Here is a 23,718-nt window from a genome sequence, read left to right as displayed (position 1 = left end):
CAAGAGAAGAAGATGAAATTTGATATGTTGCAAGCCATTATGTCAAAAACGACGCCACTTACACCAGATGAAGAAGCGTGGAAGGAGGAACTAATTCAAGAAGTGTATGGTGGAAAGTAGAGTAGTTTATTATGCATTATGATTTCAAGTTATGTTGCAATGAAATAAAAGGTATTTTGTTTATTATGTTGCAATGAATTAATTTTTATTATTAATTTTATCCAAAAATTAATCAATTTATATTACATTTTCATATATTTTGTTCAATTATGAGTCAAGTACTAGCTAGTGTGTGTAGATTTGTCTTATACAATTATGAGTCAAGTGGTTGGTTTTATCAACCATTGAACTGTCAAATCCCAAAAAGTAGTCAAGTCCAATTGTAGTTTTTGTTTTATACAATCATTGAGTAGTCATTTCATACATAACTTGAACCGTATGACAAGCATTGGTATTGATTATTAAGAATTGAGTAGTCATGTATTTTGTTTTTACTATACATTGAGTAGTCTTTTCACACTCAGCTGAAGGAGATGCACTGAAAAGCTTTCCTATTTAAAGGTGTGAAATCCATAAATTGATCCACAACACCAAAACATTCAAAAACCAAACACATAAAATGTTTTCCATAAGCTCAACCTCAAGCTCAAATTCTTCCGATTCAGATCAATATGCGGAATTTGATAATCTAGTTGATGAATTTTTCACAAATCACTTACCTAACATAATGCTTCCTCAACCACCTCCATCTGAGATCGAAATTGTAAATGAAGATGAAACTGTCCCGCAGCGTAGGGGAGATAGAGAAAGGGAGAAAGGGCATTTGCAATTGTACAATGATTACTTCGCAATAAATTCTGTGTATTCCGAAAATCAGTTCCGTCGTCGATTTCGAATGCACAAACCTTTATTCTGTCGGATTATGAATAAAGTGGTTGAGGGCGATCCATTCTTCCAGCAGCGTAGGAATGCAGCTGGTAGGCTTGGCTTATCACCTCTGCAGAAATGCACCGCTACAATAAGAATGTTAGCGTACGGTGTTGCTCCGGATGCCGTAGATGAATACATACGCATGGGTCAAACAACATCTAGAAAATCAATGCAACATTTTACTCAAGGGGTGATCAAGCATTTTGAGGCCGAGTACTTAAGAAGTCCACCAGATGAAGATTTAAGGAGAATCCTTCACTAAAATGAAATGCATGGATTCCCGGGCATGATCGGTAGCATCGACTGCATGCACTGGGAGTGGAAGAGCTGTCCTATGGCTTGGAAAGCACAGTACGCAGGTCGTAGCAAGAACGCAACCCTTATCCTGGAAGCTGTTGCGGATCAAGATTTATGGATTTGGCATGCATTTTTTGGAATACCCGGCTCTTGTAATGATCTTAACGTCCTATACCGCTCTCCGGTGTTTGACGATGTTTTGAAAGGTCGGGCACCACCAATTAGTTTTATGGTAAACGACCATGAGTACAACATAGGATACTACTTAACAGATAGTATATATCCGAACTGGGCAACATTTATCCAAGGTATCACATATCCTCAACTCCAGAATGACAAGTCATTTGCAGATAAACAAGCTGCAGCTTGGAAAGACGTTGAACGTGCGTTTGGAGTTCTACAGGCTAGGTTTGCCATATTACGACAACCCTCACTTGCTTTCGACGAAGACATTTTGAGCGACACAATGAAAGCTTGTATCATTATGCACAACATGATTGTCGAGGATGAACGACACAATTACACTCGTGCCGAAGTTTTGAGAAGGTCTTATGAAGAAGATCGCCCTCAGCTTCATAGAGTAAGTTCCGGACCGAGTACAAGTGCCACAGTGAATAACAACGAGCCTTTCGAATTTGACGTTGGCCGACCACCAAACGTTGATTTTGACACGTATATTCAAAGAAGAATTACCCTGCGTGATAGCCAAACCCATTTTTCTTTGAAAGATGATTTAGTTGAGCATATTTGGCAAAAATACGGTCGTACAAATGAATAAATAGTTTTGTAATCATTAATTTATTTGGGTTGTATGATAGGTGTACGATCATTATGTTCCAATGTTGTAATCGTTAATGTTGTACTAATGAAAAATGAAATTTCGCATAAAATATCAATAAAAATAATTAATATTATACTCATAAATAATTTAATCAATAAAAAAATTTAGTTAAGAATAAATATTATTATTTTATTAAAAAATAAATTTCGCATAAATTAATAATAAAAATAATTAATATTGTACTCATAAATAATTTAATCAATACAAAATTTTGTTAACAATAAAATTAAGAAATACTAAATTACAAATTTAATGATGCGTAGGAGAGATAAATATTGGTGGGCTATAAGGTTAAAAATAGGAGAGAGAATGGTGGGGATTATAATTTTTGACCATTGGTGTAGAAAAAAAATGACCAAGAAAATTCCCATGGGGAGGAGGAGTGAGAAAGTGGTTAGAGAGAGATTGGGCAACCAAAAAAATGCCCATTAATGGCAATGCTCTAACTGAGATATGCAAATGCTAGCACATCTCTGCCCTTTAATCCCAGAAAGTCCTGGCTTCATAATTTCTGAAACCATGGAGATATGTGTATCATATTGACTAGGCCAAACTCATGGTTTAAGGCCTAAATTTTACAGATAATGAAATCATGCATTCATTCGGAGCATCATGTATAAACAAAACTAGGCTAAGCTACTATGTGATCATCATCTTCCTTTGTAAGCAAGGAACAACAGATCTAATGAAAATTTGACTGTTTCATCTTGGCTCCTAAGTTATTAGGCTGAGCTGTTAATGAGTGAGGGGCAGAGGAGGTCGAGGAATCCCCAACCTCAAAATGATATGGTGAAAATGGAAAACATTGAGAGTGTGATTAAAAAAAAATTTAAAATGAAAATGGAAAACATATTTTTTTTGAAGACTTTGAGCCGTTCATAATCTATTCTATTAACCATTATTAAAACAGAGGTTGCTGACATCACCATTGCCCACGTGCCGCTTTCTCAATACAAAATTTCCTGCCTAAATGCAATGATGATGTCACTTTTTTTTTTGTTTGTAGAGCTATCATATTCAATATTTTTGAAATTTCAATATTGGAAGCGTCTACATTACAATTAAAACCTATCAAATTATCATTGGAAATTGAAACAATTTTTATTAGCACACTAATAAATGTAGGGGTGTCCATTATTCAGATAAAAGACCGAAATCCAATCCAATCCAAACCGAATTATTAATTCGGATCAAATCCAAACTTTAAATCGGATCGGATCGAATTGAAATTTTTTGAAAATTCGGATTTTCAAATCGGATCGGATTGACCTTGTTCGGATCCAAAAAACCAAATTAACCGAAATATAAAACCACACTTTTACAAATAAGGATACATTATATTAATCATTTAAATTTTTTTTGATAATTATATAAACTATGAAAAATTATGTTTTTAATATTTGTATTAATCATGAGGAACTATGTATTTAAAACTAGGCTTTTCAGAATTGCATTTTTATTTTTATAATCACTAAGTCCCTAAAAAATTTGCGATGTATTTTAATTCGGATTTTCGGATCGGATCCAAATAACCGAATTTTATTTCGGATTGAATTCATGAGAAATTCGGATCGGATTGGATTTAAAAATCAAAAACCGAATTTTATTTCGAATCGGATTGGATTGGATTTGGCCTAAATCCAAACCGAAAATCAAATAGACACCCCTAAATAAAGGACCTCCTACATTGAACTATAAATTAGACAAAGTTTGAACAGATACTATATAATAATTTTGATTAAAATAAAAAAAAATAAAATTACAAAATCTATACTACCTCCGTTACAGGTTATGTGCAACGATTTGACATAAAGCAGAGAGGGAAAATGTCTAATCGTTGTACATAACCTGTAACGGAGGTACTATAATTCTTATTCATATTCATGTATAATAGCGATTTATTTTTGAAGTGTACAAATTAAAAATAAGCTTTATACAAACCGTGCATCGCACGGGTTCTAACCTAGTTTAAAATATGAGTAGGAATTCAACTTGATAATATTTGGTATATAGTTTATGAAAAAAATTTAAATTTTTTTAAAAAAAACGATACTTGAATGTTACACATTAAAACAAATTTAATTGTGTTTATATTGATGAGGATTTCTTTGTTAATTTGTTAATGGTTGACCATAAAATCAAGGGTAGGCTTATATATTAGGGGACAGATTAATGTAATTATGTTGATTATTCCGCCCTTATAGAATTGTGTTTCTCAAATTTTAGTTAATTATTCCGGGTTAGTTACTACTCCGTAGTATGAGAAACTGAAAACTGAGAAGTAAAGGTGGATTCGTGTACGGAATAGTTCCCCAAAGTCAAGTAGTCAACGCTACCTATTGGAAGTTTTTTTTTTTTTTTAGGGGGATCTATTGGAAGTTGTCTACTTTTTTAAATAGACAAAAACAGGCTTGTCAAAAAAAAAAAAAAAAAAAAAAAGACAAAATCAGTATTCTTCAGTCCAACTTTGACTTTTTAGTCTACCACAATCTTCCATTCCCAACCATAAACTTCACTACATTAATTTCTATTCACATTTCACATATACTGCTATAACTGCACGCTCATAAACCCAAAATCTTGAGCTGAAGCAACAATGGCGGAATTCCCCACTGATTTACTCACCGAAATACTCTCACGACTACCCGTCAAATCACTTCTCCGATGTCAACTCGTCTGCAAATCCTGGAATTCCTTAATCAAAACCCCCATTTTCATCAAAATCCACCTCAACAAATCCCTCATTTCTAACTCCGACCATCATCTCCTCCTCTTCTACCCGACTTTCCACTTTTCCGAACTCGACCTCGACCTCGACCCCCACCATATTCGCCTCTCTTTCTCGGAGCTCAACCACCCTCTCAAACCCCACAAAGGTATCCAATTAATCGGCTCCTGCAACGGCGTCGTTTGCATCTCCACCGTCTCCAAAGCCAGAGTCGTCTTATACAATCCTCTCACAAATTCGCATCTTAAACTTCCCTCCGTCGCAATTCCAGCTCATGATCCTAACAAGATGGTTCTAGGGTTCGGATACGATAGCAGCAGCAACAGTTGTAAGGTGGTGAGGATTGTTCAGGGGGTTGGATTACTTGATAATACCACTAATAATGCTCAAGTCTATAGTTATAATGATAATTCCTGGAGATGTATCGAAGGAATTCCGTACTATCTTTATTATGGTTATTATCATGGTGTTCTTGTTAATGAGGGTTTACATTATGTTGTTACTCAAGAGTCGCATTCTGAGTCTCTGTTTATCGCTAGATTTGATCTAGCGACTGAGAGTTTCTCGCTTATTGAATGCCCGAATTATAATGAGAATCTTATGAGTTTGTTTAATTCAACGTTTTTATTGATCGAGCTAGGTGGGTGTTTATGTCTGATGATTAATTCGTGTCGCTTCAATGGTAATTTGTTGGATGAATTCGATAATAGGGTGCTTGTAAATGCTGAATTGTGGGTAATGAAAGAGTATGGAGACAAAGAGTCTTGGGTTAAGTTGCTTTGTATTTCACAGCCGAAGATTGTTGGGATTCGTAAATGTGCTAGGGCTCTTGTTTACTCGAAAGATGGTAGACGAGTTTTGATTGAGATAGACGGTTTGGAGTATGGTTGGTACGATTTGGAGTTAAAACATGTTGAAAGAATTGCAGCTCATGGGCTACCTACTGAAGGTTTCACAACAATTACTTTGTTGGGCAGCCTTGTTTTGCTTGAAGATAAGGTGATTATTGAAAGGAAAACCTTGCCGAGGAATAACAAGTTGAAGTAAGCAGGCTGTTTAATAAATATGCAATTTTATTTCTCTGTTTTTTCAATTGCTTATTCTGGATTGTTGCGTGATTTGTTTGGTTCATGTTTGCTACGCAGGGGAATTACTATAGACTTATAGGAATATACCTTAATATTGAGTTTAAAAGTGATGCCTTTAGCTCAATTCTTTGCCAAGTGATAGTCGTAAGAGTGGATTATGTTTATATAACCTTGTTGTAATTTGCAAGCTAGTACATTTCGATTTCTTATTAGGACTTATATGTGCTATGGTGTAATATAATTATATTCTCCATTATAATTTAGAAGTATAGAAAGTAGATGACATTATTGTACATTCCCCCATCTCATCATAGTAATTTAATTTTATTTCTTGAAGCTATAATCATTTGAAGGTTTAATATGGAGTATGTTCAAAAATCTTTTATAATTTGATTTTGTGTGTGTTTTTCTCCAATCATTAGAATTTAGTATGGGGATGTTTAAAATCTTTTTATTGTACATTCCCTCATCTGACCATAGTATTTTTGTAATTTTGCTTCTAGAGAACCTATTTTATCATTTTGGAATACAATTTTTATGCAAGTAACAAATGTTCTGAATCTCTCCCTTATTTTCTTCAGAACTGTTGTTGATAAATTTCTGTCTAAGGGGTTCAAGCTGAGGCTATGAACCTATCAAAGACGCTACTGCTGGGACTTTGTTTATGACTTTAATGTAAGTATGATGTCTTATCGCACGTATTGATTTGAATTCTCTTTGCTTGACTACTTCATTATCATTTGAAATCAACTGTATGTGTTATGCCCTTAAGTTTGAAAAGAATAATACGACTTTTTGGACTAATGTTGGCTGAATGTTAAACACAGAATCCGAATTTTATCTTTTTTATCGACCTATTTATAAAGAATGTGTATTCATGGGCCAGCCAAACATAGACCTTTAGCCTTTTTATTTATAAAGATGATCAAATAATCTTTCTTTGGTGCTTCTTTTAGAAATATTGCAATTGGCTAATGCTTATGAGTTCCAAGGAACCCTTTCTGTCCTCCTTTCCTTGGGCTTGGTGCAGGGCAGGACGATAATTTGGCTTAATTTGCAGAAAATTGTAAAAGGCTTTGGTACTTAATTTTATTTAAATGATTCTTAGTTGCTCAGTATGTTAAATTGATGTATTAATCAAGGTATGAGACCATTCTCTTTTAATAAATTCAAATATGTTCTAATACGGGTTAAGTAATGCTGTGCACAATTCAATTTACAACTAATATTAGTTCGCATAAGGTAAATAGAATGCATCCAAAAGATTTATTTGTATATTGAAAGCATATTTGAAGTACCTGCGAATGTAAGGGACAAACAAAGCATCACAGCACATCCAACTTATCAGAAAATTTAAATAGAATGACTTCACTGCAAATTTATATAATACTTTACCAAATTTTTAATTGTCCACTTGTAATGAAGAATTTGAGTTGAAAATGTGTGAATCATATCTTGTAATAGGGTGGATATTTCTTAATGCATCTCGATTTTAATGGTTTCAACATTTTTTTTTTATTTTTTTTTTATTTTTTTTACGGAAGCTAGTGATCATTGATCATGAGTTTCTGTCATTGCCAAATTCATTTTGAATGCTGCATAGATTCATTCAGAATATCACTGGGACTTTGTTACACTTTCTTACATTATCATGAATCTGCACCTCTAGAAATCCTTTTGTTAATGAAACCTTTGCAAATATAAAATCCTTATATTAATTATTTTATTTTCTTTTTAAATTTGTGTTCCGTTAAGCAGAAGTAGCTTCATAAAAGTTGAAAAATTTGACACTTCTATTCTCTTTCTTGGATTAGTCAGTAGTTGAAGTTCTAATTTAATACTGAATCAAGTTCTCTCTTCTCCGGTTATCTCTCTTCTTAGCTTACAAGCCACTATGCACATCTAACTGATGAAGAGAAGTAGAAAGCTCAAGAGAGGCCTTGGCAACTTGAGCTTCAAACTTTATAAAACTGATACGGAAGATAAGATGTCTTGATGAAGAAAAAGTGATGGAATATGATCTTGATGAAGAAGTTTAGCTTTTTGTGCATGCTAGTTGAAAAAAGCTGTTCACCTTGGTGCTTGCTCTTGTTGTTAGAAGAAGACATACAGGTAGTTTGATCATATGGAAACCCATCAAGTTGTGAAGGCTTCCCTTGTTCAGTTGTTCTACTGTGTTTGGTTTTATACTGTCTTTGGTGTAAGTAGGATGTTGACTGACTACTGACTTGTAGTTGTAACAATAAGTTTGATCCAAATTCATTATTTCCATCATTTTGTGCTGAAGAAAATGCAGGCTTATAACTGAGTTATGCAAACACTAGGTCGCTAGCATATCTTAGGCCCACTAATCCCAGAAAGTCCAGGCTTTTTTTTTCTTTTAATCTTGTATGTCTGTATGATGAATTTGAGTTGTAATAGGGAGGGGAGAGAAAATTGGTCGGGGTGGAGATGGAGAGAGCCTAAAAAAGGAAAGGTGTGGTCGGTGTTTAGGGGGAGTGTGGTCGGCGGTGGGGGGAAGGGGTCGACAGGGGGCTAGTCGGTGCGAGGGGAGAGAGGAAATTGGACTAGGGTGGAAACGTGGCTAACGGGGGCTTCTCTGTGGTATGGGGATTTTAATTGTTTTTATTAATAAATTTACCCTAAATTAAAGCCTCTTTCTCTTTATTATGTGAGTAATAAATGTTAGAAATAGCTTTATATTAAGGGACGGAAGGAGTATTAAATAAAAATTTACTTAATTATAATTAAATTTTTAAAAAGAACCACTTGTATTTTGACAATTAGCATAATTGACTCAAATAGCCGATTACCTCTAAATCCAACAGGTTACGACTCATTTTGGGATAATATCATATAAAGGCTGACTTATTTTAAATTAGTCCAAATATTAACTTATTTTTAGTCAATCGCGCAAAGGTTGGCATATTCTTGACAAAATTTTCTTTCAAATTTTACGTGTTTTAGGCACTACATACTGATAAAATACATGTTAATATGCCATATTAACATGGATTGTTTATATGGGGACGAGATGGTTAATTCGTATGCTTTAGTAAGGATATAGACATCAACACAAAGTTTGGCAGATAAATATAGACTAACATCGTCAATCTTGAATTGTTGACACTCCAAGACTAACTATTTTGTAACCTTGTTCACATTTTTCAACACCAAAACCATATTTTGAATCTGTTGGAAAAACTTGGGTAATCTCCTTTGGGTTTTCCTTTCCAATTTCTCAATAGCGATGAATTGAGTTTGGAGGCAAAGTACAATATCGAATAGCAGAACTTAGGTAGGTGGCTGCGGCGACTGAGCAGCAGGTGAGCCTCTACAGCTAGGGTGAGCCGATTATGAAAGTTTGCGGAGTTGGTTGCAGCGACTGAGCAACGTACAACTAGGGTTAACCAATTATAAAGAATTGCAGAGCTGGTTTCAAACTTAAAATGAAAACCTTTAATGGTCAGCTACAATGAAGATGTTGAATATGAGAATGAACAAATCCCTAGCCTTTGGAGTTATCCATACCCTTTATTTCACCCTTTATTCTTAGGTTTTCGTTAATTTCGTTAAATTCCAGACCAAACGAGATTCAAAACAACCGTTAACCCTTCACTAACTATAACATCCAGTTAAATGACACATCACCTACAAAAGAAAAAAAATTAAAATAATACAAACCCGCTCTCATATTTGCCAAAATGTAACCATATTAACAAAGATATTGACCGGGCTCCCGCACCGCTCCAAGATACTTGTACTAATGTATAATATGAAATATGTATGCTGGCTGTAACCGCGCTCATAAACCCGCTAAACCCTAAAGCTTGAGCTGAAGCAACAATGGCGGAAATTCCAACTGAGATTATCGCCGAAATACTCTCACGATTACCAGTCAAATCACTTCTCCGATATCAAATCGGGACGATTTACCAAAATATGGTTAAATTGAAACTTATTTACCATTTTGCGTCGGTACTAAACTTATTTACCAAAATGTTGTCCACGTAGGATCGGGAAACTTTGTTAATTTTTTTAAATATTTTTCAGCTTAAAACCGCTACTTAAGGTAGCGGTTATAGTATATAAACCGCTACTTGAAGTAGCGGTTTTGTATATAAACCGCTATTTAAGGTAGCGGTTTTGGTATATCAACCGCTACTTCAAGTAGCGGTTTTAGTACATAAACCGCGGTTTTGGTATATAAACCGCTACTTCAAGTAGCGGTTTTAGTACATAAACCGCTACTTGAGGTATCGGTTTTAAGCTGAAAATTATAATCGAAAAGTTGATAAACCTGTAGGCATCATCCCCTCATTTGTGCAACCTGTAACAATATCATGTCATGTACATCCACACAACTTATACAATTAACTTATTTAAACAATTCCAACCAATAACAAATGTCCACAAACAAACCAAAATATTTATAATAACATTGAATTAATTAAAGCAAGTATTACAAATATACCAAAATGAGTTCTGATGAAGCAAACTAATTTACATCTCCTACTCTAATGGCGTTTTTTACGATGTAATGGTCATGGTGTTTCAAAATTTGACTCATCCACTTCCAAAATGGGTGACGTAGTAAAAGTGGTTCGTCGAACATAAACTAGTGGTGGAGATACAACTGTAGAAGAGGCTACTTGATGAGTAGAAATACCAGAATAATTATGTGGCAACATGGATGTGAACGAGGGTGAACTAGTGGCTGCAAGCAAAGAGGGTCGAGGAGTAAAAGAGGGCAGAGGTGTAGATGTAGTCAAAGTACTAGATGAGAGCATAGGTGTAGTAGTCAAAGCAGGAGAAGAAACTGAAGGTGAAAAACTTGTGCTCAGTTGACAAGAAGTTCCACGTCCTTGACCACAAAGAGCCCTATGTTTCCGTTTGCGGGGTGCTTGAGAGTGCAACACACTTTGCAAGGAGGAGCTAGATGGTGTGGAGGTCGAGGGTGACCGAAGAACTTCACTATCTCGGAGGAGGTGAGATTGATCGACCCTTGTTAATGTGTCAGCACAATATGCATTTATAGTGCGAAGCGATTCTAAAGTCAACGGTAATGCTTTCTCCATAGGCAAATCACCAACAGCCTCAATAATTCGCATGCACCTTTGGTATGCATTTATAGTGCGAAGAGATTCTAAAGTCAACGGTAATGCTTTCTCCATAGGCAAATCACCAACAGCCTCAATTGTTTGGGGTAAAAATACCCTAAACACGTGGCCCAATGGCCTAGTGACACGTGGCATCCAGCCGTTGGTCAGCAGGGCTCCAATCCTCTGCTGACACGTGTCCTCTAAACCCTAAAAGGGAAACCATCCCTTCCCCACTATAAATAGTGGAAGGACCCTCATTAATGGGGGCTGGAACATTTGTTGTTCACATTAAATACTCAAAGAGAAAAACACTTACCCCGAGCAATATTAATTGCAGAATTCTCCCATTACGCGAGAAGTAACTTCTACATTACGTGCATTCTACCTCCCGCATCTTTACTAACTTGATCGTCGGAGGCGGAGCTCCTACCCCCAGGAGTCTTCGTGATTTTGCAGGCACAGGCGTCGAAGGGCATTCTTGGAATTGTAACTCTCCCGCAGGACACATCAAAAAACCTCGAAACATTTGGCGCCGTCTGTGGGGAGAGTACTTCTAAGATGACTTCTGATACTATGTCACCGAATCAGGGCAAACGGCCTGTGGTCGAGCCTGAGGTCCAGACGGACCATGAAAGTGGAGACGAAATTGAAACATATATGGCCCCGGATGGGTCTTTCAGAACGAAGCACCCTCGTGCTAAAGATAGAAGAGAACGGGAAATCAGCCAAGCTGCTCCCAGCAACCCAGCCGGGCAACCGGCTGGAATTGCCCAAACGGTGGAGGGCTTAGCCCCCGTTACAAGAAACGAACTCATGTCTTTCATGAATAGTTTCAAGGGTGAGATCAAGAGCCTCATCCGGTCAGCTACTCCACAGAAGGGTCAGCCGGCCAAGAAGCCTTCTGGAAAGAAGGCGGTCAAAGAACGAGTTCCTACCCCTCATCCCAAGCCAAAGGAGGGGGAGGGCTTAAGGTTTGATCCAAGCAGACTCCGTTTTCCTCAAGGGGAGCTGCGAAAGGCCATCCGGCACGTACAGCCGGATGGCTCCAAGAAAACATTCTCAGACGCCCGCACATTTCTCCAAGAGAAGCGAGGTCAGGCGTCTGCGTCGGCCTCAACGTCGACCTTCCCGGACAGTTTCCATGACGTCTCACACAGGCGTACGGGAACGAACCTTGGGAGCCAGACGGGCGACGCTTCTGCCCGGTCTGGACCCAAAGTGATCCAGCCTGGCCTATTCGGCACACCGAATGGGTTGGGTGGATCCCCTTTTATGTCACCGGGTCTTTTCGGTGGGCAAGCGCAGCAGCCGTTCCAACCCACGGACTGGCAGCTGCGCCTGCTAAATTTGGGGGAACAGCCAACGGCGTTCTCACCAGTGATAACCCAGGCAGCACAGCCGCTTAAGATCAAGAATGTTTTGGTGGGGGCCTATGACGGCACCACCAACCCAAAAGACCATCTAATGGCCTACTCTAACCTCATGTACCTCCAGGGGTTAGATGATGCCGTCTGGTGTCGATGCTTCCCGGCTACCCTCAAGGGCATAGCCCAGCGGTGGTTTGGTAACCTACCAGCCGGTTGCATCAACAGCTTTCGAACTTTGGCGTACTTGTTTACGTCAAATTTCTCAATGAATATTCCTGCCAAAAAGACTAGCCTCGACCTAGGGGCAATACAGCAGGGCGACCGGGAAGGCCTCCGGTCATACGTCAGACGGTTCAATCTGATGAGAATTTAGATTCCAGGACTATCAGACGAAGTGGCCTATACAGACTTCTTTCGAGGTCTGAAGGATGGGTCGACCTTTAAGTTTGACCTCGTCCGGAAGAGGGTTGCTACCCTCCAAGAGGCGTTAATTGAAGCTGAAGCCTATATACAGGCGACGGAGCTTTGTGCTGTCAAGCAGCCGTCAGATTATAAAAAGTCTGACAAAAAAGAGAGCCGGCAACAACATCAGCCGGCAAGAAAGGAAGAAAAGAGAAAAGGAGTCTGGGCAGCTGACCGATCAGGACAGCCGGCCCAGAAGATCAGGCGGAAGTCAGAACCGTATGCTCCCAAATACGAGTTCGCAAAGGATTGCTCCACCATCCTCCTGGAAATCAAAGACCGGATGTCTCTCGACAAACCGGCTGAAATGAAAAGCCCCGTGAATAAACGGGACAAGAGCAAGTATTGCCAATACCACGAGGATGTTGGCCACGACACCAATGGCTGCTATAGCCTCAGGCGGCTATTGGACCGTCTAGCAGATAAGGGGGCCCTAAAATCCTACCTACCCAAGGCTAAGGGTAATACCCAGGCCAAGAAAGGGCAGGCGGCAAAAACCGGCCCAGTAAACTCCGAGACGGATGAAGAGACCATCTTCACCATAGCAGGCGGTTTTGCCGGAGGAGGTCCCACCATCCGGGGCACCAAAGACAACATCAGGAAGCTGGTCAACTCAGTGGATGAAGGCCAGGCGTCGAAAGACATCTTCCCTGAGGTCCTTATTTCTGAAAAGGACCGGGGCAAGGTCAGGCGGCCTCATGATGACCCCATCGTCATCGAATGCAAGGTTGCCAACCAGAAGGTTGGCCGGATCCTAATAGACACCGGGAGCTCGTCTGACCTAATCAGTTATCAGTGCTTGACCAAGCTCAAGTACACATCCGGTAACATGCACCAGGCTCCTCACCCACTAGTCGGTTTTGGGGGTGGAGTAGTGCATCCGGTCGGAAGCATAGATCTTCCGATCCGGCTGGGTGAAAAGGGGCAAGGACGCCACATGATAGTCAAGTTTTTAGTTGTGGAGGAGCTGTCCGCCTACAACATGATATTTGGCCGTCCTACCCTCAACGCATCTAAGGCTGTCATCATCCCGTCCCTCATGTTGGTCAAATTTCAGAAGGATGATGGTACAGTCGGTGCCCTAAGCGGGGACCAGAAGACGGCAAGAGAGTGCTATCTCTCTGACGTCAAGACAACTATGGGTGCAGCCGGCCAGGGCGAGCCCATAGATATTGATAACTGCGACCCAGCAGTCCCGGCTCCAAGGGCAGCCGGTATGAAAAGAAAGGCGGACCAACTGACACCCGTCAAAAAGGAGAAATAGCAATCACTAGCCGGGGAAAGGTCAGATGACCAGCGACCTCAGCCGGCTGGTGACTGCCTTGATGTCATCCTGGATGACAGCCGTCCTGAAAGAACAGTCAAGGTCGGGACGGTAGCCTTCGAACGGTTGGGAGAAGGCTTGCTCCAGCTGCTGAAGGAATTCAAAGACATCTTTGCCTTTGAAGTGGAAGAGATGCCAGGCGTCAGCCCGGATCTTGCTGTCCACAAGCTAGCCGTAGATCCCAAAAAGCAGCTGGTTAGGCAGAAAAAGAGGGATCATGGTGGAGAAAGATCTCAAGCGGCAGCGGCTGAGGTCAAAAAGTTGTTGGATGCTGGGTTCATTAGGCAATGCTACTACCCGGATTGGGTGGCAAATGTCGTTCTAGTAAAGAAGCCGAACGGTACTTGGCGGATGTGTGTGGATTACACAGATCTGAACAAAGCATGCCCAAAAGATAGCTACCTGCTTCCAAAGATTGACAGCCTAGTCGACTCAACAGCCGGCCATGCGTTAATGAGCTTTATGGATGCTTATTCCGGCTTCCATCAAATACCTCTCTGGAAGAAAGATCAGGAGAAGACGGCTTTTGTCACTGATCAGGGGTTATTCTGCTATACGGTGATGCCGTTTGGGTTGAAGAATGCACCGGCTACATTCCAGCGCATGATAAACACCGTTTTTATCAACCAGATTGGCAAGAATGTAGAGGCGTATATCGATGACATGATAGTCAAATCCAAGCTACAAACGGATCACCTAGCAGACCTGCGAGAAACCTTCACCACACTCAGGCGGCACCGGGTCATGCTTAACCCAAAGAAATGCGTATTTGGTGTTGAGTCCGGGAAGTTTCTTGGATTCTTGATTGACCAAAGAGGCATCGAAGCTAATCCGGAAAAGATACAGGCGGTAATTGACATGAAGTCTCCCCGCACTGTAAAAGAGGTCCAGAAGTTGACCGGTTGTCTGGCGGCATTGGGGAGGTTCCTCAGCCGGTCAGGTGACAAGTGCCTCTATTTCTTCCAAGAAATCAGGAAGAGGTCAAGGTTTGAATGGGGTGAAGAAGCAGAGGCGGCATTCCAGAGGCTTAAGCAGCACTTGCATTCTTTGCCAAGGCTAGTGAGCCCCCTTCCCCGGGAGGTTCTGTACATGTACCTAGCCGTCTCTGATCACGCCCTTAGTGCCGTTCTCCTCGCTGAGAGAGACGGCATTCAGCTGCCGGTGTACTTCATCAGCCATGTCTTAAAAAATGCTGAGCTCCGGTACCCCATGATCGAAAAATTTAGGTTGGCCTTATTCGTAGCAGTCAAGCGGTTGAAGCCTTATTTTTTGGCACATCCGGTTGTGGTATACACAGATCAGCCGCTCAAGCGTACGATGACTGCTATAGATTCATCCGGTAGAATGATCAAGTGGGCTGTTGAAATACAAGGCCTTGAGATAACTTTTGAACCCAGGCGGGCAGTGAAAGGTCAGGCGTTTGCCGACTTTATTGTCGAGATGACTAGGCCGGTGCACCCGGAAAACCCTGATCAGGCCTGGAAGTTATTTGTAGACGGCAGCTCTACGGTGAACGGCTGTGGTGCAGGTGTTGTCTGTCATTCCCCGGAAAGGGATAAGTTTGAATATGCACTACGGTTTAAGTTCCAAGCCTCCAACAATGAGGCAGAGTATGAAGCCCTGCTAGCCGGATTGCGCATGTGTAAGGCAGCCGGTGCAAGAAAGGTCGACGCCTGCTCAGATTCACAGCTGATCGTTAGCCAATACCTTGGTGACTACGAAGCCACCCATCCGGCTATGATCAAATATTTGCAGGCGGTCAAAGAGGAGGCTGGGTCCTTCGATGAATTTCATCTGCGACAGGTGCCCCGGTCTGAAAACAATCAGGCGGATGCCCTCTCAAAGTTGGCATCATCAGCCTCCGGTGATGCTCCTAGGACGGTCTTTTGGGAAGTCATTGAAAAACGAAGTATTCAGAATGATCCCATTGGAGTCTTGGACAGAACTGCTACCTGGATGGATCCCATCCGGTCCTTTTTGACGGATGGTATCTTGCCGGATGACCCTTCAGAAGCATCAGCGCTCAAGAAGCGTGCTTCAAGTTTTGTTATGCATCAAGGGGAACTCCTCCGGAAGGGATACCTGCAGCCGTTTTTGAAATGTGTAACCCCGGATAGGGGGAGAGAAGTTTTGGAAGATCTGCACGCGGGGTTTTGTGCCTCGCATATTGGCGGCAGGTCCCTGGCCAGAAGAACCAGACGGCAAGGGTACTTCTGGCCCACTCTTGAAGCGGATGCCATGGATCTAGTAAAGAGATGCGACAAGTGCCAAAAATTCGCTAAGTTGATACATCAACCGGCAACAGAACTCACGGCAATCCATAGTCCGGTTCCGTTTGCTAAATGGGGCATGGACATTTTGGGACCTTATACGCCTGCATCAGGCGGCCGCCGCTACATTCTTGTAGCAGTAGACTACTTCACCAAATGGGTTGAGGCAGAGGCGGTAAAAGGGATTAAAACGAAAGACGTGATTTCTTTCATCTGGAGAAACGTCATCACCCGGTTCGGGGTTCCAATGTCCATGGTTTTCGACAACGGACCGCAGTTCGAAACGCCTGTCCTGAAGACCTGGTTGGGAGACCAAGGAATTTTCCATTGTTTTGCATCCGTTGGCCGTCCTCAGGCAAACGGTCAAGTTGAGGCTTTTAACAAGTTGATCTCAGACGGGATAAAGAAGAAAGTAGAAAGAGCCGGTGGACTATGGGCAGAGGAATTACCTCATGTCCTTTGGGCCATCCGGACAACCGAAAAGGGGGCAACCGGTGAGACCCCATTTCTCATGACATACGGCACTGAAGCAGTTCTTCCCATTGAACATTATGAGCCTACTCTACGCATTATGTTATATGATGAGGAGGCTAACTGGGAAGCCATGCGATTGGCATTAGACGCTCTTCCAGAGCGAAGGGGGAATGCTGCCTTGCGTCATGAGATCTACCGTCTGCGTATGACTAGAGCCTACAACAAGCGGGTTCGTAAAAGACCTTTGAAAGAAGGAGATTTTGTGCTTCGCAAAATGGAGGCAACCGGTAGGGCCAATGAACAAAGCAAATTAACCCCAAATTGGGAGGGACCCTACCGGATCTTTGAAGAAGTACGAGACGACACTTACCGCCTAGAAACTCCAGACGGAAGAAAGTTGCCTAGAACTTGGAATGTAGATAACCTCAAAAAATACTACTTCTAAGTATTGTACATCTTTTGAAAATTTTCAAATGATTAATGAGAATTACGTTCAATTTTGTATACAGCCACCATGTCTTGTGCTTACCACAAGCGGCACCAGTAACTAATTTTTTCATCCGGTGACACCCATACGGGTGAATTCATCGAAGAGAACATCTCCCATTTGGGTGGTAAATTGTTCTAAGCGATCACACAGGCGGACAAATCCGCCTGACGATCCTTCGCACCAAAAAAGGCCAGGCTAGCAACCCCAAACTTGCAGCCGGCTCACTTTTTGGAAGGACCGCCGGTGAATGGACATCCTAATCTGGCGTGATTCTTTTGCGAAATCCCGACCGGTAATTCAGTATAAACCGACTGGCTCCCGAATCTAACGTTGGCACTTAGTGCATATTCGAGCTATATCATATGGATAGTCGCCTGGCTTGCTAAGACCCAGACCGCTATCCAGGGGCAATTACCCAGACGCCATCCGGTTTGGTTTTGGGTCGAAATTTCTTCGCCTAGTTTGCGAAGACCCAGACGGCAGTGTTACCGGTGGGGTCTTCTTGGCAACCCTTGCAAATTTCTTCGCCTAGTTTGCGAAGACCCAGACGGAAGTGTTACCGGTGGGGTCTTCTTGGCAACCCTTGCAAATTTCTTCGCCTAGTTTGCGAAGACCCAGACGGCAGTGTTACCGGTGGGGTCTTCTTGGCAACCCTTGCAAATTTCTTCGCCTAGTTTGCGAAGACCCAGACGGCAGTGTTACCGGTGGGGTCTTCTTGGCAACCCTTGCAAATTTCTTCGCCTAGTTTGCGAAGACCCAGACGGCAGTGTTACCGGTGGGGTCTTCTTGGCAACCCTTGCAAATTTCTTCGCCTAGTTTGCGAAGACCCAGACGGCAGTGTTACCGGTGGGGTCTTCTTGGTAACCCTTGCAAATTTCTTCGCCTAGTTTGCGAAGACCCAGACGGCAGTGTTACCGGTGGGGTCTTCTTGGCAACCCTTGCAAATTTCTTCGCCTAGTTTGCGAAGACCCAGACGGCGGTGTTACCGGTGGGGTCTTCTTGGCAACCTTTGCAAATTTCTTTGCTGTTTGCGCAGACCCAAGCGGTAGTGTTACCGGCGGGGTTCTTTTGGTTATCCTCGCAGAAATATGTATAAAAAATAACAAGAATTCTAGTATTGAAGTGCAGAAACATAAAAAGCATTCAAAAGCCGGCTCAGCCGGTAAAAATGTTAATATTCAAAATAAAAATTATTACAGCTTAGCCCATCTCATCTGGTGCTATTACAAGATAATGCTAGGCACGCAGGCCGGGAAGTAGTTGCTACTCCAGGCGAACAGTGAGCCGGTCCTATTCCGGTTGGTTCTGGGTTGGATCAGGGTGAGCGGCTGCGTCGGCTTCAGGAACGACTTCTTCCTCTTCAGCAGCCTCCGCCTGCCGTCGCGCAATCTCCTCCCTAACCCAAGCGTCATAGGGTCTGGGCCCCGGCTCATTCGCCTCCTCAGCCAGAATGGCAAGATCAGAATATTTGAAGGCGAGTTCCCAGACGGTGAAGTCCGCCTCCGGGTGGATGAGGGAAAACGCCCGTTGCATCCGGTTTGCACAGTCATGCTCATTCTCTTCAATGAGCATCTCCTGCTCCGACTCCAAGGTGGCCTTGAAGTTCTCATTGGCAGCAGCCGCCTCTTTGCGCAGGCGCTCATTCTCTTTGGCAAGGCGGCCATTTTCAGTCTCCGCCTTGCTCAGCCGTTGGAGGGGCTCTGTCTGTTCCTCCAACTTTTTATTGGCATCATCCAGGGACGCCTGCAGTTGGTCAACTTGGTTTTTCAGCTGATCAATCTGCTGTTGGAGGGCCTTGTTCTTCTCCGCCTGTTCCATGCGTATAGATTTAGATTCTAAGCCATGCATGTACAAAGAGTAGTCAGCAACATTATGGGCGTCATCAACAGCCCGTTTGCTTCTCCTTACCTCCTCAGACTTGCGGGTATAAGCTCGTTTGAGCCCCTCTACGCGCAGCATAGCCTGCAAAAATACAGCCGGTTAATACTGCATATTTAAAAATGCACGTCAAGAAAATTACCGCATGGTTGTTGGAGCATACGTCGGCCAGGTCGACCAGCACCCGGTCGGCATTAAAGGAGTTGATCCCAGGGATCGCCTCCTTCTCGTCCCTGGGGACGGCTTTCAGCATGGCCCGGGCATACTGTGCCCCGTCCGGCCAGCGGGGAGAATTATCTGCACCAGAAACAGACGGTGAGAAACTCGCATATGCTCTGCCTATAGATTGCCGGCTGATTGGAGAATCCCCCGGCTGCGATCGAAACTGTGAATAAGACTTGACCCGCATGGGCAGGTCAAGCAGTGTAAGGTCGAAGTTACCTTGGCGGCCCGAACGGCCTTCAGAGGGACCGGTTGCGGTCCTCAATGGGATGGCAGAAAGCACATCCGCAGATCCAGGCCCGTCTGGGACCCTTATTGATTTGCCGCCGGTAGTTTGCCGGTCGGCTGTCTTCTGCACCTTGGATGCAGACTCTTGTTGGGTCGGCGGAGGCCTGACCTGTTTTTGAAGGGACCGGGGCATCTGCTTCCCGTCCTGTAAACGAGAAAAATATAAGTTATGGGATAAAAGGATTGACATAAACGAGAAGGATCAGACGGTTATACCTTCTTCGCCGCCTGGGCAGCAAGTTTTTTCTCGAGATTGGCTTTCCGGATGTCGGCAGCCGACCTAGCCGGTGTCTTCTCGGTGGGCAGCATTCTCTTGGCTTCTTCTGCAGAGGAAGGCACAAGGTTAGAATAATAAATAAGCAAGGAAAGAAAAGCATCCGGTTCGAAAGAAACCGGCTGAGTTCCGAATACATACGTTTTTTAAACATGCTGCTTAGACCACAAGCGGACAAGAAGCATTCGTCCCTAAAAAATTCATGTTTGGGCACCCAGTTTCTAGGTACCCTTACTATCTCTCCGGATGAGAGGGTGTCAGGAACTAACTCAAAAAACCCGGAGTCAAGGATGGTCTCTCTATCATCCTCCGGGACAGGGGGCAGGTAGCACTTGGTCCCCAAGAGTTCTGGTTTCCGGTTGTAGATCCGGAATTCTCTGTTCTCTGCCGTAGTTGGGGCCTTAACCAAGTAGAACCGGTGCTTCCAGTCCGACCATTTGGAGGGCTTGTCCAAGGTCATAAGGTATTTGGGCTGGGTGGTCAAGGTATACCAGGCTCTCCAGCCGCCTGGGCTCCTACTCAAGTAATGCATGTGGGCAAACGCCTCCCAGCCGGGGTTGAGGCCCTGCATCTCGCAGGCGGCGATATACCCTAAAATATTTACCCATGAGTTGGGGGTTAATTGCCAGAGACCTAGGCCATACCCCCTAAGTATGGCTTTTATTGTGTCGTGGAGAGGGAAGCGGACTCCGGCCACGAAGGCCGCCTCGTAGCACCCGAACCAAGCGTTCGCGTTCGGTTATCCATCCTCCCACCATATTGTTCCCAGAGCAGCCGGGACTTTTATTGTATAGTCACCCCCCAGCGGCCGCCGTTTGATAAAATCTGGCAGCGCAGCCCGCATGAGATCGCGGTCCTTAGAGGAGACGGCGATCATGAGAGGATCGTTCCTATTATCCCAAGAAGGCCTCTCCGCCTCCTTGCTATCCTCAGATTCGGTTAAGTAGCTGCTACTGCTACTTTGAACGTGACCGGCATCAGAGCCGGCTGGGGAGTTGGAGACCTCCTTATCAGAGCCTACCTGCTCTCTGGTCTCCTGGAGGGGAGCACTCTCTTCGTTTAAAATGCTATCACCCGGGGTGCTAGGAGCGCCCCCGGGTGAGCCTCTCTGCTCTACCTCTCCATGCTCTACTTCACCGCCTGAAGCTGGGACCTCAGGCGGCTGCTCATCTGAGCTCCCACTTCTGTAGTTGGGATCTCTGGCAGTAGACCGGATTCTGGCCATTGTGTCCTGCACAGACACAGAGTCGGTCGATATGGGTGTTGAAAAAGGGTTGTCCCAAAGAACAGAGGCGGCAGACCCAGTTCTAGACTCAGTCGTACTAATAAACCGGCTGAGTTCACAGCTAGGTTCCGGGTATGGGTATAAGGGGTCCATCTACTTATGGGACCAATGAACAAAAATGCGAGTAAAAGACTCAAACGGAAATACATGAAAAAGCTAGAAAGAATAGAGACGGTACCTAGAAGAAAATCTGGAAATTCTCTGGGATGCTTGCGAAGACGCAGGCGGTTCGAAATCCGGCTGGGTTTCTCTGATTACCCTCTCGAAAACCTTTGGCTAGCTTGCAACGACCCAGACGGTCTGTAGACCGGTTGCTCTCAACGAATCTCAACTCCGAATGCTCTCAACTCTCAAATTGCCGGCTGCTCTCAAATTTTCAGAAATTTGGCAAAGTTTGTAAATGAGAGCTCGGGGGACATCTTCTCCTATTTATAGAATTTGTCCCAGAAGGTGAAAAGTCGTGACTCTTCGCCTTCTGCTTTTCCATCCTTCAAAAGGAATCTGAAGAGTTGTAAAAAAAAAAAAAAAAAAAAAAAAAAAAAACCTTTCACCGGCGCCACGTGGCACCCTGCCACGTCAGCACCAGTGAGGGGAAAATGTTTGGGGTAAAAATACCCTAAACACGTGGCCCAATGGCCTAGTGACACGTGGCATCCAGTCGTTGGTCAGCAGGGCTCCAATCCTCTGCTGACACGTGTCCTCTAAACCCTAAAAGGGAAACCATCCCTTCCCCACTATAAATAGTGGAAGGACCCTCATTAATGGGGGCTGGAACATTTGTTGTTCACATTAAATACTCAAAGAGAAAAACACTTACTCCGAGCAATATTAATTGCAGAATTCTCCCATTACGCGAGAAGTAACTTCTACATTACGTGCATTCTACCTCCCGCATCTTTACTAACTTGATCGTCGGAGGCGGAGCTCCTACCCCCAGGAGTCTTCGTGATTTTGCAGGCACAGGCGTCGAAGGGCATTCTTGGAATTGTAACTCTCCCGCAGGACACATCAAAAAACAGCCTCAATAATTTGCATGCACCTTTGGTATGCATTTATAGTGCGAAGCGATTCTAAAGTCAACGGTAATGCTTTCTCCATAGGCAAATCACCAACAGCCTCAATAATTCGCATGCACCTTTGGGCTATATCACCTAATGCTAAACAGCAACAACAAAAATTAGAAAATTTTACAACATTTAACATGTTAAAAGAAAAATTAGAAACTTAAAGTTTACAACAATTAACATGCTAAAAGAAAAATTAGAAACTTGGTCAATCTTACCAACACCAACTCAGTCGAGGCAGGTTGGTAATGAGTAGAAGGGCGGATTTTTGTAGGGGGAGTGATGATGGTCCTAGTGATGCGCCGATACCAATTCATGTACTGTAACAATGTGCGACCACTAAATGCATGACCAAAAACTACTCTATCCTCACGCTTCCGCCATTCTTCTATATACTTTTCATGCACAATGTCATAGTTTTTGTTGCGCTTACGTTTATCCACCTTATGAAACTTATCACTTGTGTCAAGAGTCGTAGGGATCGTTTGCTCCAAACCAAACTGTCGCATAACTCGTCCTGGCAGATGGTACTCCACAATATCAAAGCAAATCAATGGCGCAAAAGTGCGCATCACATTATGATCGGATCGACATATCTCAGGCAAGGATGCAAGAACCTCCTCGGTATATGGTTGCCATGTCATCTACATTATGATGACTAAGTTATTACCATAAAAAAGAAAAAAAAAACACATTCACCGCATGCAACAGGAATGCATCCATTAAGTGATTAAATAATGCATCCATTAAGTGATTAAATAATGCATCCACTATGTTAATTAAATGAGGTATAAAGTAAACATTACCTGCTCATCAGTCTGATGATCAAGTGCATCCCTATAGTAAGGTAGTCCAGAAGCTGTATGGGTAATACAAAGGTGGACTCGAAGCCAACTATATACAACAATAAAATCAGTGAGTTAAAATATGAATATATATCCCTAAATAGAATTATATGTATGAAATTTTACGAAAGTCTACATACCTGCATGCAAGGGGATCAACTCCATGTTGATGCTGAGATCCAATAATTAATGGCTCATTATAGTCCTCTGGCTCGTCTGGAGGATCTCTAACTCTAGATATAACAGGTCGTCCTATGTGAATATGCTCCCACGACCACAATTGCATCAATAGCAGTGGACCTCCTATTTGCCGAGCACCTAAATGACAAGCTTTACACAACTCTCTGTACAAGAAAGCTAAGGTTGCACCCCCCAACTATAATTACTAGATTTTTCTAAATCCTGTAACAAGGGTAAGTAGACAAGCTGCACAGAGTCGCCACTTTTGTCTGCGAACAAGTAGGATCCCATGAGAGCAAGAATGTATGC

The 23,718-nt window shown here is 42.8% G+C and overlaps 3 protein-coding genes across 4 annotated transcripts; all 3 read left to right on the top strand.

Moving 5' to 3' along the window:
* Nucleotides 1-619: 619 nt before the first annotated feature.
* On the top strand, nt 620-1,192 carry LOC110691936. The gene has a single exon (XM_021868917.1). The coding sequence runs from the start codon at nt 620-622 to the stop codon at nt 1,190-1,192; it is 573 nt and encodes a 190-aa protein (XP_021724609.1).
* Nucleotides 1,193-1,198: 6 nt separating this feature from the next.
* LOC110691924 (protein ALP1-like) lies at nt 1,199-2,005 on the top strand. The gene has a single exon (XM_021868910.1). The coding sequence runs from the start codon at nt 1,199-1,201 to the stop codon at nt 2,003-2,005; it is 807 nt and encodes a 268-aa protein (XP_021724602.1).
* A 2,158-nt stretch (nt 2,006-4,163) lies between these two features.
* On the top strand, nt 4,164-8,638 carry LOC110690898 (F-box protein CPR30-like). 2 transcript variants are annotated; one of them, XM_021867802.1, is made up of 3 exons: nt 4,164-5,839; nt 6,466-6,559; nt 7,766-8,638. In XM_021867802.1, exons 1-2 carry the CDS (start codon nt 4,665-4,667, stop codon nt 6,512-6,514), a joined length of 1,224 nt encoding a protein of 407 aa, XP_021723494.1. In that variant the 5' UTR covers nt 4,164-4,664; the 3' UTR covers nt 6,515-6,559; nt 7,766-8,638. The 2 variants fall into 2 exon arrangements, with proteins under 2 accessions (XP_021723494.1, XP_021723503.1); XM_021867811.1 differs by lacking the exon at nt 7,766-8,638 and having other exon boundaries at nt 6,466-6,731.
* Nucleotides 8,639-23,718: the final 15,080 nt, after the last annotated feature.

The sequence above is a fragment of the Chenopodium quinoa genome, unplaced genomic scaffold (genome assembly GCF_001683475.1).
Source record: "Chenopodium quinoa cultivar QQ74 unplaced genomic scaffold, ASM168347v1, whole genome shotgun sequence".
NCBI classification, from domain to species: Eukaryota; Viridiplantae; Streptophyta; class Magnoliopsida; order Caryophyllales; family Amaranthaceae; genus Chenopodium; species Chenopodium quinoa.
Note: the sequence above shows the minus strand (reverse complement) of the source record. Positions and strands in the feature narration are given on the sequence as shown.

What these genes read in the sequence shown, in the direction of transcription:
- LOC110691936 (XM_021868917.1), top strand. Translation starts at nt 620, where the DNA reads ATGTTTTCCATAAGCTCAACCTCAAGCTCAAATTCTTCCGATTCAGAT.
- LOC110691924 (XM_021868910.1), top strand. Translation starts at nt 1,199, where the DNA reads ATGCATGGATTCCCGGGCATGATCGGTAGCATCGACTGCATGCACTGG.
- LOC110690898 (XM_021867802.1), top strand. Translation starts at nt 4,665, where the DNA reads ATGGCGGAATTCCCCACTGATTTACTCACCGAAATACTCTCACGACTA. An exon ending in CCGAGGAATAACAAGTTGAA is followed by an intron (nt 5,840 to 6,465) that starts GTAAGCAGGCTG and finishes TATTTTCTTCAG; the next exon opens with AACTGTTGTTGATAAATTTC.